Source organism: Chelonoidis abingdonii, chromosome 6 (genome assembly GCF_003597395.2).
Source record: "Chelonoidis abingdonii isolate Lonesome George chromosome 6, CheloAbing_2.0, whole genome shotgun sequence".
NCBI classification, from domain to species: domain Eukaryota; kingdom Metazoa; phylum Chordata; order Testudines; family Testudinidae; genus Chelonoidis; species Chelonoidis abingdonii.
The window spans coordinates 30,133,713-30,145,940 of NC_133774.1; the positions used below are offsets into that span (position 1 = coordinate 30,133,713).

General features: G+C 42.2%; 1 protein-coding gene across 1 annotated transcript in view; it reads right to left on the reverse strand.

Moving 5' to 3' along the window:
* C6 (complement C6) overlaps positions 1 to 12,228 on the reverse strand; it is a 40,032-nt gene that overhangs the window by 15,688 nt on the left and 12,116 nt on the right. Inside the window, exons 7-10 of the mRNA XM_032802647.2 lie at positions 8,253 to 8,493; positions 6,573 to 6,695; positions 5,106 to 5,272; positions 1,184 to 1,409 (exon numbers count right to left, since the gene is read on the reverse strand). Of these exons, the coding sequence (XP_032658538.1) occupies positions 1,184 to 1,409; positions 5,106 to 5,272; positions 6,573 to 6,695; positions 8,253 to 8,493 (757 nt within the window). The remainder of the gene's footprint in view (positions 1 to 1,183; positions 1,410 to 5,105; positions 5,273 to 6,572; positions 6,696 to 8,252; positions 8,494 to 12,228) is intronic.

Genomic DNA, 12,228 nt, shown 5'->3' on the forward strand with positions numbered 1-12,228 from the left:
ATGTCATAATATAGATTTTCACTTTCAAAATGCATCTTCACAATATGGATATGATTAAATCAGTACATAGATAGAAGTACTTTCTACTAGCCTGGCAGAAAATTTCCTTTTGGAATAGTTTTCTACTAGAAAATGCTGATTTGATACAATCAAAACATTTCACTTCTGATGGAAGCCAGGCAAGCAGCCAGGCTAGCAGGCTGCCTGCTTGATTTCTTACCTGTCCACCCACCCACCTGCGACGGAGGTGGGAGAGAGAAGGCTGTCCACATGCCCACCTAGTAGGGTCCTTGGCTAGTCAGCTGCCAGGCTGCCAAATTCCTGGTCAGCAAACTCTATGATAAGCAGCCTCCCTGGTTGGCTGGCTCCCTGGGCTTCCCGGCTTCCCAAATGGCTGGTTCCCCAGACTGCCCTAGCTTCTCACCCAGCTCCCATGGTTCCCTGGGCTCCCCACCTGGCTCCCTGGCTGGCTTGCCACTGGCTGACTTCCTGTCTTACCTGATTTATTTTTATTTTGAAATTGGTAACTGGTATTCTAATTAGTGGAGTAACTGGTCATTTGTAATGGTCTAGTAACTGGCAACTTCCTATTGTAACACGTATAATAAAAATATAGAATAAAAATAATTTGTGTATTTTTTTTTATTATACACATTACATTAGGAAATACCAAACCACTTCAACATTTATCATTAAGATTATCACTTACTAATTAAAGAATGCCAATTTATAATCAATTGCCAATTTACAAAATAAAATACAAAATATAATTTAATAATATAAAAGTTGAAATGTTTCATCTGTTCTGACATGGCATGAAAAATGTAACATGAAATTAGGAAATGTCTCAACTTTTATGTTACATTATAAATTATGAAAGTCAAGCCAACAAAGTCCAAATGAAATGTTTCAATCTTATCAAAATGAAACTACTTCCACCTATCAAAATTAAACATTTAATAAACTAAATATCATTTTGATTCTTTTGAAATGAAATTGTGGAATTTTCCTTGGTGGGAAACTTTGAAATTTCAATATTTTGTTCTGATGCAATGGAAATGTGAAAGTTTGGAATTTCATGGAATGGGAACTCCAGATTCCAACCAACTTTAACTTTTAACATTAAATTGTTCAGCTATAAAGAAGAAGCATATTTGCATCATTATGGTATTTCTGTAAATACCTGATTTGTAATCTGCTGCGCGTTTCTCACAGTTATCCCCATAGGTTCCAGCCTGACAAACACACAGACACTCTGTTCCAGACAACACAGGTCTGCCATTATTGGGACAGGGGGTACATTTACAAGGGTCAAATATGTCCATGTATTCAATAAGAGCTCTTCTGAGGTTGCGCCGTTTAGTCACTGCACATGGGAAGTTCTTCACCAAATCCAGGATGGGGGCCAGCTAAAAGACAAGCACATAGCAGAGGATCATAAGTGAAAATTTTGTTGCAGTACAGAGTTAGTCGTATTGACTTCTTGCTATGGATAGCTGCAGGGCATCAACATAGCCCAAACAGCTAAAAAAATATCCATCTTTTTTAAAGACATCAGAGCCTACAAAGCTATATGCATAAGATATTGGGAGTGTGGTGCATGGTGTAATTTCTTGGTATTTAACTGGACATGAAAACCCCACATATCTAGATCACCCATATATATTTTCCTCTTCACAGGGGTGACGGCCTAGCGGGCAAGTGGCAGAGAATTAGCAACATACATTTTAAAAATCACACCAGATAAGATGGTGTAAACAAAGATATGGAGGTCATGTACACTCGCGGGAGATGCAGTAATATACAGGGGTGAGCAATGTGATGGGACCGATATTACATTTACTGTTTAGTCACAGTCTATGTTTTCCAAACTAGGAGTGATTGTGGAGTTGACGGAGGAACTTGTGGATTTAAATGCGGAGGAGGCCTGGAATTACTTTAAGTCGCAGCTGCGGAAACTGTCAGAAGCCTGCATCCCAAGAAAGGGGAAAAAATCCATGGGCAGGAGTTGGAGGCCAAGCTGGATGAGCAAGCAACTCAGAGAGGGGATTAGGAAAAAGCAGAAAGCTTACAGGGAGTGGAAGAAAGGTGGGATTAGCAAGGGAAGCTACCTTAGCGAGGTCAGAACATGTAGGGATAAAGTGAGGAAGGCTAAAAACCATTTAGAACTGGACCTTGCAAAGGGAATTAAAACCAATAGTAAAAGGTTCTACCAGCCAACATCAAATAGAAGCAAACAAAGAAAGAAAGCAGAGGGCAGCGCTATAACCTGAATGGATGGAGTTAGGGTAACTAGGCATGGCCCCCAATATCTATAAGAGTAACTTTGCCTCAGTCTCTAATAGAAGACTAAGTGAGAGTTGGGATTGAGGCCGGATGAATAATGGGAATGAGGCTATGGAGGTGGACTATTACTTGCATCTGAGTTAGAGGGCCAACTTGGACATTAATGCGAGACAAAAATTGAGAGCCCGACATCTCCATCCAAGGATATTAAAGGAACTGGCGCTGAAATTGCGGAGCCCGTTAGCTGAGAATTTTAATCAATCGGTAACCTCGGGGGGTTGTACCATACGACTGGAGAATTGCTAACGTAAGTTCCTATTTTTAAGAAAGGGAAAAAAAGTGATCCGCGGTAAACTATAGGCCTGTTAGCTTGACGTCTGGTAGTATGTAAGGTCTTGGGAAAAAATCTTAAAGGAGAAATAGTTTAAGGACATTGAGGTCAATGGTAATGGGACAATTTGCAACATGGAATTTACTAAAGGTAGATCGTGCCAAAACCAACCTGATCTCCTCTTTGAGAAAGGTGACAGAATTACTTTAGACAAAGAATAATGGGGTAGATCTAATTTACCTCGATTTCAGTAAGGCATTTGACACGGTTCCACATAGGGAACTGTTAGTTAAAATTGGGAAAAGATGGGATGAATATGAAAGTTGTAAGGTGGATAAGGAAAAACTGGTTAAAGGCGGAGACTCCAGCGGGTACCGTACTGAAGGGTGAACTGTCAGGCTGGAAGGAGGTTACTAGTGGAGTCCCTCAGGGATCGGTTTTGGACCAATCTTATTTAACCTTTTATTACTGACCTTGGCACAAAGAGCGGAATGTGCTAATAAAGTTTGCGGATGACACAAAAGCTGGGGGGTATTGCTAACACCGGAGAAGGGACCGGGATACTATAACAGGAAGATCTGGACGACTTGTAAATGGAGTAATAGTATAGGATGAAATATAATAGTGAAAAGTGCAAGGTCATGCACTTAGGGATTAATAAAAGGATTTTAGATATACATTGGGACAAAATCAGTTGGAAGCAACAGAGGAGAGAGAAGGACTTGGGGGTATTGGTTGAATAGCTAGGATGTCTATGAGCCGCCAATGCGATTATGGTCGTTAAAAAAGCAATGCGGTTTAGGATGCATCAGGCGAGGTACTTCCGACAAGGATAAGGAGGTGTGAGTAGCTGTTATACTAATGCGCTGGTGAGACCCCACCTGGAATATTTGTGTGCAGTTCTGGTGTCCCATGTTTAGAAGGATGAATTTCAAAGTGGAACATATTCAGAGACGGGCTACTAGGATGATCCGTAAGGAATGACAAACTGCTGTCTATGAAAGGAGACTCAAAGAGCTTGGCTTGTTTAGCCTAGCCAAGAAGGTCTGCGGGGGATTGCTTGACCTCTATATACATATATCAGGGGATTAACGTTAGGAGGGCAGAGGAATTATTTTAAGCTTTACATACTTAATGTAGGCCTCAAGGACAAATGGGTACAAACTGGATTAGGAAGTTTAGACTTGAATTAGACGAGGTTTTCTAACCATTAGGGAGTTGAAGTTCTGCGAACAGCCTCCAAGGAAAAGTAGTGGGCAAAAGACCTTATCTGGCTTTAAGGGGACATAAGGTTGATAAGTATATGATGAGGGAGATCGATGAATGGGATAGTTAATTTGGCACATATGACTCATCGGATACTAGCCAGATAAGTCTAGCTCCAATGGTGCTGTGAGTGAGGGAATGGTTGGATGGATGGGATCTGAGTTACTGCAGAGAATGTCTTGCCTGTGCTGGGCTGGTGGGTCTTGCCCACACTGCTCAGGGGTAGTGGCTGATCGCCATATTTGGGGTCAGGAAGGAATTTTCTCTCCAGGGCAATTGGCAGGGCCCTGTGGAGGTTTTTTCGCCTTCCTCTGCAAGCATGTGGGCATGGGTCACTTGCTGATGATTTCTCTGCAGCTTGAGGTCTTTCAAACCACAAATATAATGAGTTTGAGGACTTCAATAACTCAGTCATGGGTTAGGGGTTGTTATAAAAGTGGATGGGTAGGGTTCTGTGGCCTGCTTTGTGCAGGAGGTCAGACTAGATGATCATATTGGTCCCTTCTGACCGACGAGTCTATGAATCTATGAGTCTATGAGTTTGCACAATGAGGAAGGCAGCTAACTTTCTGCATGCAACTAGTGCATTGCTTTCCTTCTTCCCCAAAACAACCAGCCCCTTCCTACTACCAAACTCCAGGGGACTCCTCCTTCCCAATGATGTTTGCAAATAGGCCCAGTGACTCCCCTCACTCCCTGTGGCTGTTCAGTACCCTTCAATTTGGACGCCCAGTACTAAGTAGAGTTAATTTAACAGGCTGAGGGATACAAAAAGTAGTTCTAGTAAATGTTAACAAAACTCTCTAAAATATTTTGTGTATGTAAAATAATCCCAGTCTCCTTCCAGGGAACAAGATGAAAACGAATGAAGGATCTAGTCCAGTGGTTCACAAACTGTGGCTGCAGGGCTGGCTTACACTTCCTGGGGCCTGGGCGGCGGGAGTCAGGTTACAGGTCTCCTGCCTGGGGCTGAAACTCTTGGGCTTTGGCCCCCACTCCTGGGGTGGTGGAGCTCGGGCTTTGGTTTCTCCCCCATCCCCCCCAGGGCAGCAGGGCTCAGGCAGGCTCAGGCTTGGGTCCTCCCTCCTGGGGTCCTATTGTAATTTTTGTTGTCAGATGGGGTCACGGTGCAATGAAGTTTGAGAACCCCATATCTAGTCTCTGATCCCCTAACAGATGATGGGCTTTATTTTCTTGCTAGCATTTTTCTTTCTTTTCTTACCTCAAAATCAATCACAATAGGATTGTCCTTTGTTGATTCCACCCAGTCTGTGAATACTGTATGCTCTGGGAAAGCCCCCTTTTTCTCCCAGGCCAAAGCTGCAGCATATTCTGCCCTTCCACCTTTTACCAGTGAAATAGACCGTTCAGCTGACTGCAAAAATGATCCTAAAATGAGATTAAAATTAAGGTTTTTCAAAACATAACCACAACTTTTCTATTGTATACAATGCAAACTCCAAGGATTGGATTTTTTTTTTTTAAGAAGAGCCAATAGGATTTGATGGTGACACAGGGGCACGAAATTATAGGGTAGGGAGATGGTCATCCCTCTCGCTCTCTCCCATCCCATTCCCACTGAAGTCAACGGAAAGTTTGCCATTGACAGTGGCAGTTCGATTGGTATTCATGTGACTCTGGCAAGACTGACCAAGGGATCCTTCATAAATTTCTAATAATAAATAATAACAACTAATAAATACTACTAAGGTGTAATCAACTCAGTGCAGAGGCACTTTTCATCCAGATCCAAGAAGCATAATAGGAGTAATGTTATGAAATTAAGAAAGAAAAATGTAGTTTGAATATGAAGAAAAATGGGGAAATTTAGTAGATTGTGGAATAATCTCGAGGACTTCTCGTAAAAGAAGGAGATAAAAGCCTCATTCCTGGAGACATTTAAAACTAGATAGGACATTGTACAATATCAGTAGAAAATATATCATATGGAATTGGCAAGAGAATGGGTTGGGACAGGATTTCCTTACACATCTCAATAGTTTGGTTGTCTTTCATATGGCACTACTCACATGAGAGCGGGAAGGCATATTTGGCCTGAGAGGATCAAAGAGTTCTTTCCATTTATGCTGGATGCATGACTACCTGACACTTTGTAGAAAATAAACTGTTCTTTGAATATACCGGAATATACCTAGGGTAGAGCCTCCGTTGCACCAGAGCTTTGCTTGGTACAGCAGAGAAAAGGGGGATGTTGAAGAGTTAGTCACGGATTCCTGATTCTCTGTCTGATTTTGTGCCACCTTCAGCCACGGAAAAGTTGAGAGCAGCTTGGGGGCTGCTTTAGTCTCTGCCAGCTGGTAATAGTCCTCAAATGATCATCCACCAGGCGGGCTTGCCAGAGCAGTCCTGACATGTCACCTTCCCACCTCCAGCATGGCCTTACATTGAAAATGTGGAGATAGGTAGCATAGGAGATGGCTATACTAATTTTGTGAAATAGGATTCCTCAGCTGGGAAAACATGCCAGGATGGAACAGGGGAGAGGATCTGGGCCACAATGCTCATAATGCTTGACTTGGGAGACAAAAGGTGAAAAACTGGCCCCACTGAAATTGGTGGGAGTTTTGCCATTGACTCCAATGAGGTTAGGGTTTCACCCCAATAACTGTCACATACTATTGCCCATGGTAAATAACAGTACACAGTGCTTAGTTCTCATCACAATGACCTTCATGGTGTTCAGTCAGTTTATTTGTGGTGCAGGTCGTATGTACTTTCTTTTTCTTTCTGAAAAGCACTCGCCTAGTGGTTTCTACGCGGACACATTCCGTTGATTCTTGCTGTGTCAAGCCTGGGAAATATTAAACAGCAATGATGGCATTAAGCACCAAATATTAAACACAAAACACTAAGCAGCATCCCTAGTTTCCACATGGTGCCCCTTTTGTCTACATCTATTTCATGGCATTCCTCACCTAGAACACCTCACTAGTTTCCTCCATGTCTGAGATTCTCATCCTCACCAATTACATCCTGAAGATGACTTAGGTGTTGTGGATTACTTCATTCACTTCTTTGTTGTTTCATGAGATATCCCGCTATTCCCCCATGTACCAACAATGTCAGACAGAGCCATATTTACCATACCTGTCTAATGTTGCTGGTACTGATGTTGCTGGTACTTCCTTGACGCACCCGACTATACTTTATTAACCAGCAGTGGCCACACAAGTTAACCATAACTCAGGAGCACAGCCTTTAATCTGAGAAGTTAGGTTTTTAGCTTTTGTAGAATGCTCTCTCCATTTTAATGATTTGATGATCTTTCTAAGGAATTTACTGCCAACAGTCATTGCTAATACTTTTCATAGGTTTATAGCTTTTAGGTCTAGAAGGAATCTTTAGTTCATCTGGTCTGACGTCCTGTATCACACAAGCCATAGAATTTCATCCATTTACCCCTGTATGGAGAACAATAAGTTGGGTTTGACTAAAGCATCTGTTCTAGAAGACATCAAGAGAAGGAGAATCCATCACTTCCCTTGGTAAAGCCTAGACCTACATAAGTTTGTGAGGTTAGACATTATTTGTGTGAGAGCCATATAGTATTACTGAGTTGTGTATGCTAAAACATTAAAATATTAAGCAGTGCTTTTCTCACAGGCACTATTAGAGGAATGATAGGAATATATATATATATATGCGCTACTTGTGACAAAGTTCCTCCTCTTCCTTGGTGGGTCCTGCACTTGTTGGCGGATTTGCTCACCTCAGAGATCTTCCCCTCTGGTGGAACCCACAGTCCGGGTCAACTCCTCCTGTGTTTGAGTAGGAGTTGGGAGGTTTGGGGGGAACCCGGGCCTACCCTCTACTCTGGGTTCCAGCCCAGGGCCCCGTGGATTGCAGCTGTCTATAGTGCCTCCTGTAACAGCTGCATGACAGCTACAACTCCCTGGCCTACTTCCCCATGGCCTCCTCCAAACACCTTCTTTATCATCACCATAGGACCTTCCTCCTGGTGTCTGATAATGCTTGTACTCCTTAGTCCTCCAGCAGCACATCTTTTCACTCTCAGCTCCTTGCGCCTCTTGCTCCCAGCTCCTCACACACACACCACAAACTGAAGTGAGCTCCTTTTTAAACCCAGGTGCCCTGATTAGCCTGCCTTAATTGATTCTAGCAGCTTATTGATTGACTGCAGGTGTTCTAATCAGCCTGTCTGCCTTAATTGTTTCCAGAAAGTTCCTGATTGTTCTGGAAACTTCCCTTTACTTTACCCAGGGAAAGGGGACCTACTTAACCTGGGGCTAATATATCTGCCTTCTATCACTTTCCTGTAGACATCTGGCCTGATCCTGTCACATACTAAATAGATCATATTTTTTTTTCCTCACCAAAGGTTACATACCTGAATTCTTCAGTTCTTCAGCACTGTATTGATAAAGAAGGTCATATGTGCCACCCATTGATCCAGAAGCGTAGTAATGAGTCCCAAAGTCATCAAAAATTCTGCTATATAAAGCAAAGTTGTACTCCAAAGGCAGGTGGTTAAGTGCCTTTAGAAAGATATTTGAAAGCTGCAGATCTGACTGTTTCATTGTGAAGTTTGAAACTGCAATCACTTTATGGACCCTAATAAAGTTGGAATTCTAGAAAGAAAGAAAAAATGAGACACTAAATACCCTGATTCTCTGGTTCACTAAAGACGCAAAAAAGCTGAGAATATGTTCATTTCCCTTTGTATACTGTAAAAAGGGGCAAATACATTCTATTTTATGTTTCTTTTGTCATGGGTAAACTAGCACAAATGAAACCAGAGATCAATCCACTTGAGACTACAGGCACTTGGTTACATTCTAGAGGATCTGTCTCAATGCATGATAGGCAAATAGACAAAAAGTATTCTTCTTAATATTACGTGTATGATGTTAGTGTGTAGGGACCACAACTGAGCTCAGGAGCCTTTCATTCATTCTGTACAAACACAGAATAAGTGACACTCCTTGTTCTGAAGAATGTACAGCCCATAGACAAGGCAAACAGAGCTTGGAGGAAGGAATGTAACATGCAAGCAGAATGATAGGTGCTATGGTTTGCAACTATCATGTTAGTTCCGTGATGAATTTTAATTTTCAGGTTTCAGGGAGGTTTTTGGTTGCCAATTCCCATGATTTTACCATGAGTCTCACAGTATTTGGTGTTTTTCTTACAGCCGCAGCTGGAATCAAGACATTGCATCAGAATCTTGGCTTTCAAGTTACTAGCCTGCAGGGTGGCAGAGAAAAAGCTTGAAACAACAAAGCAAAGTGCACCCATTGGGATCAGAAACCAGAAGGCAAAGAAAAAGAAAACAAAACTGTGTTTTGAAAATGTCATGATTCCAAAACCAGTCTCACGATTTCAAGGCATCTGACTCACAGTTTCTGCATGCTTGGGATTTTGTTAGCTAAATAGAAAGACAAAGGGAGGGAAAGAGGGAGGGAGAGGAAAGCAGGTGGATGAGGCTGAAAAGAAGAGACTTTGAGGGAGGGCACAGAATGATGTTGGAGCCAACAACAAATCAGTAGATGGGAGAGAATGTCCAGAGTAAAAAAAAACAAAAAAACCCCATGAAAAGTGGCACTGATGACATAATCAGAAGCTGCAGCTTCCTGCTTCAGCTGCTTCTCTGTTCTGCTAATTTTCCCTCTCAGTAGCTTCTTTTGTCCCTGAGCTCACAAGGCTTGTGATGGGAGTTGTGGGGAAGAGAGATGCGTGGGCCCTGATGGCTCCAGATTGAGTTTCCCCAGACCAGGAGATGCTGGGAAATGAAGGGTAACCCCGGCTGGATCTCAGATTCCCCTTTCCCCACAGTTGTCCAGTCACAATTTTATTACAATATTAGCTCCCATTATAAAGTTTGCATTGAATTCCAGGAAGCCCATTTAACGTTTCACATTGCAGTCACAGGGAGATTTGAAATAAATGACCTAAGAGATACCTCTTGTATTTCTCCTAAGGACATATTGAGATATTCAAACTGACCCTTTGTAGCACAAGTTCCAACTGAAGTTGGAACTGATCCTGTACCCACTGAATTCAATGGGAACTCATGTCAGCAACTCTGATAATAAGATGTCTCAAGTAGGGCACCCAAAATGAGTGGCCGCTTCTGAAAATATTGGCCTAAATGCTTAGTCAGGCCAAAGGTGCATTAATTTCAATGGGAATATTGCATGATTTAGAACATCAGGATTTAGTCAAAAGTTTCATTTCCCTAGCATTTCTTAGGACTTTCTCTATGGCTTTGTACCTATCCACCCATGAACTGCATAGGTACTTTTCACGTTTCCACTGAATGTTTGCATCCTTGTTCTTACCTTCACTTGGCTCAGAAAGCGCATTTTTTCTAATTGTGTCCAATTCAGCTGTCTTTTGTATTGTACATGTGTATCACATATTTGCATTTTCTACTGGTAAATGTATTTCTAAATGCCTGTGACAAGCAATTCTTTGCAGAACAATTTCCCAGAAATTTAATATCTGCCCAATAATTACTACATTCAAATATAGGAAGGCTCAGAATCTTTGGCACTATAATCATTCTAGCAACTTGGAAATCTTAAATCTAATTATCTTTGGGCAGATGCTTCCCCTATAAAACTATAGATCCTCACGACATCAGTAAAACCTACTTATGCCAGTAGTAAACTTATCCCTTAGAGTACTAAATATCATCACAAATATTTGTCTTGGTCAGGGTAGACTATTTAATAAGATATTGTGCCAAATTCTTCTCAGATACATGAAAAAAACATCAATGACTTCAATTAAATTATACACAATCTACTTACTTGACCAGGGTGTAACACAAGGAAAGCATAATTGGCCAGTGTGAAACTTGGCAGTTTTGATTGAGAAGGGGATATACAATTAATTTATGTGGATATTTTCTCTAATTTCAAGCAATACTGTTTCATCCCCCTGAGTTTTAAATAAGGACAAACTCAAAGTGAAGTCAAAATGAGTGTGTTTCACCTGGTTGTACATTGAACCCATGAGATTCACATGATTTCAGCCAGAGACTCCAGCTGGTAGGAGCAGAAGCAACCAAAGCAGGGACTGCTGCCCTGGTGGGGAGGGGGAAAAATGGGTCCAAGTTGGGGCCACCGCTGTCCCCATTGCTTTCTTTGGATCAACAATAGTACAGAGGTGACCCCCTGCACTCTGGGGGCACTAGAACCCAGGTGGTGCCTCTCCCTCCCCCCAGTTCCCAGTTTGGGCATAGGAGAAAACTGCAGAGAGGAGCTGGCCAGAGACTCCAACTGGTTGGAGGAGAAGCAAACAAAGCAGGGGCCTTCAGACATCCAGAGAACTTGCTATTGTTTTGAATGGGCTTTGTGTGTCCCATACCTGACTGGCTGTTTGCTCCAATGCCTCTGCTCGCCTCCATCATGCCAAACCTTCTGCTCCCCTCCCAGTCTATTCCCCAGAGCTTCACTCCACTCCTCCCCTCATATGCTCTTCTCCCCTGCCCTGTTGCCCTAATTCCTTCCTTTCCCAAATATCCTGGAATTAACATGACATTGTTGTCACCATCACATTGTTCACTGTGCTTGTGTGTTTTACCCCTTTCCTCCCACTACATCTGTCTTATCTACTAGACTGCAAGCTTATTGGGACGGGGACTGTCTACTGCTTTGTGCAATGAGGCCTCACTCTTGACTGACCCTTAGGAACTACCATACCACACGTTAAATTTTTTTTTAAAAAAGATTCCATTGTGAAACAAACTGGCTAGGATTTTTCAACCTAGGTTAAATTTTAAAACTTATGTTAACACTCATGAATGTTAGACAATCTTCTGACCATCTTGTAAGGAAACCAGAAAGCCAGGTAGGTTTCTAGATCCATTGCTAGCATTTTGCACCACCCTAATCATGATTAGAAGCAGCAGCTACTGTGGCATAATTAACTATGCTCTGTTTTCTCTGTTGTGTACTGCCCTGTTAAATTTCTAAGGTGTCTCTGATCTGCAGAGGCCAGCAGTCATTTTGCATTCAGTTCAATACAGACTGTCAGAGATGGTAAACACACACTGTGTACTCTCTAGTGAGGACTTTACTTCTGTTCTTTCTTGGTCTGTGGTTCTTAACCTAAGATTACAGCCATTCTGGCTGAAAAGAAGTACCTGTTTACTCTTTATGCATTGTGATGGGGCAAGGCCAGATGGCCACAGTAAAGTACTGAGCAACAGGTATGTTAACCCCAGGCTAAACAAATCCCTAGTACCCTGGTAACCAAATAGCAGTTGCTCCAGGTTAATCAAGGCACCTGGAGCCAATTAAGATCTTTCTAGAAGGCAGTAGAGATAGCTACTTTAATTAGAACACCTGCAGCCAATC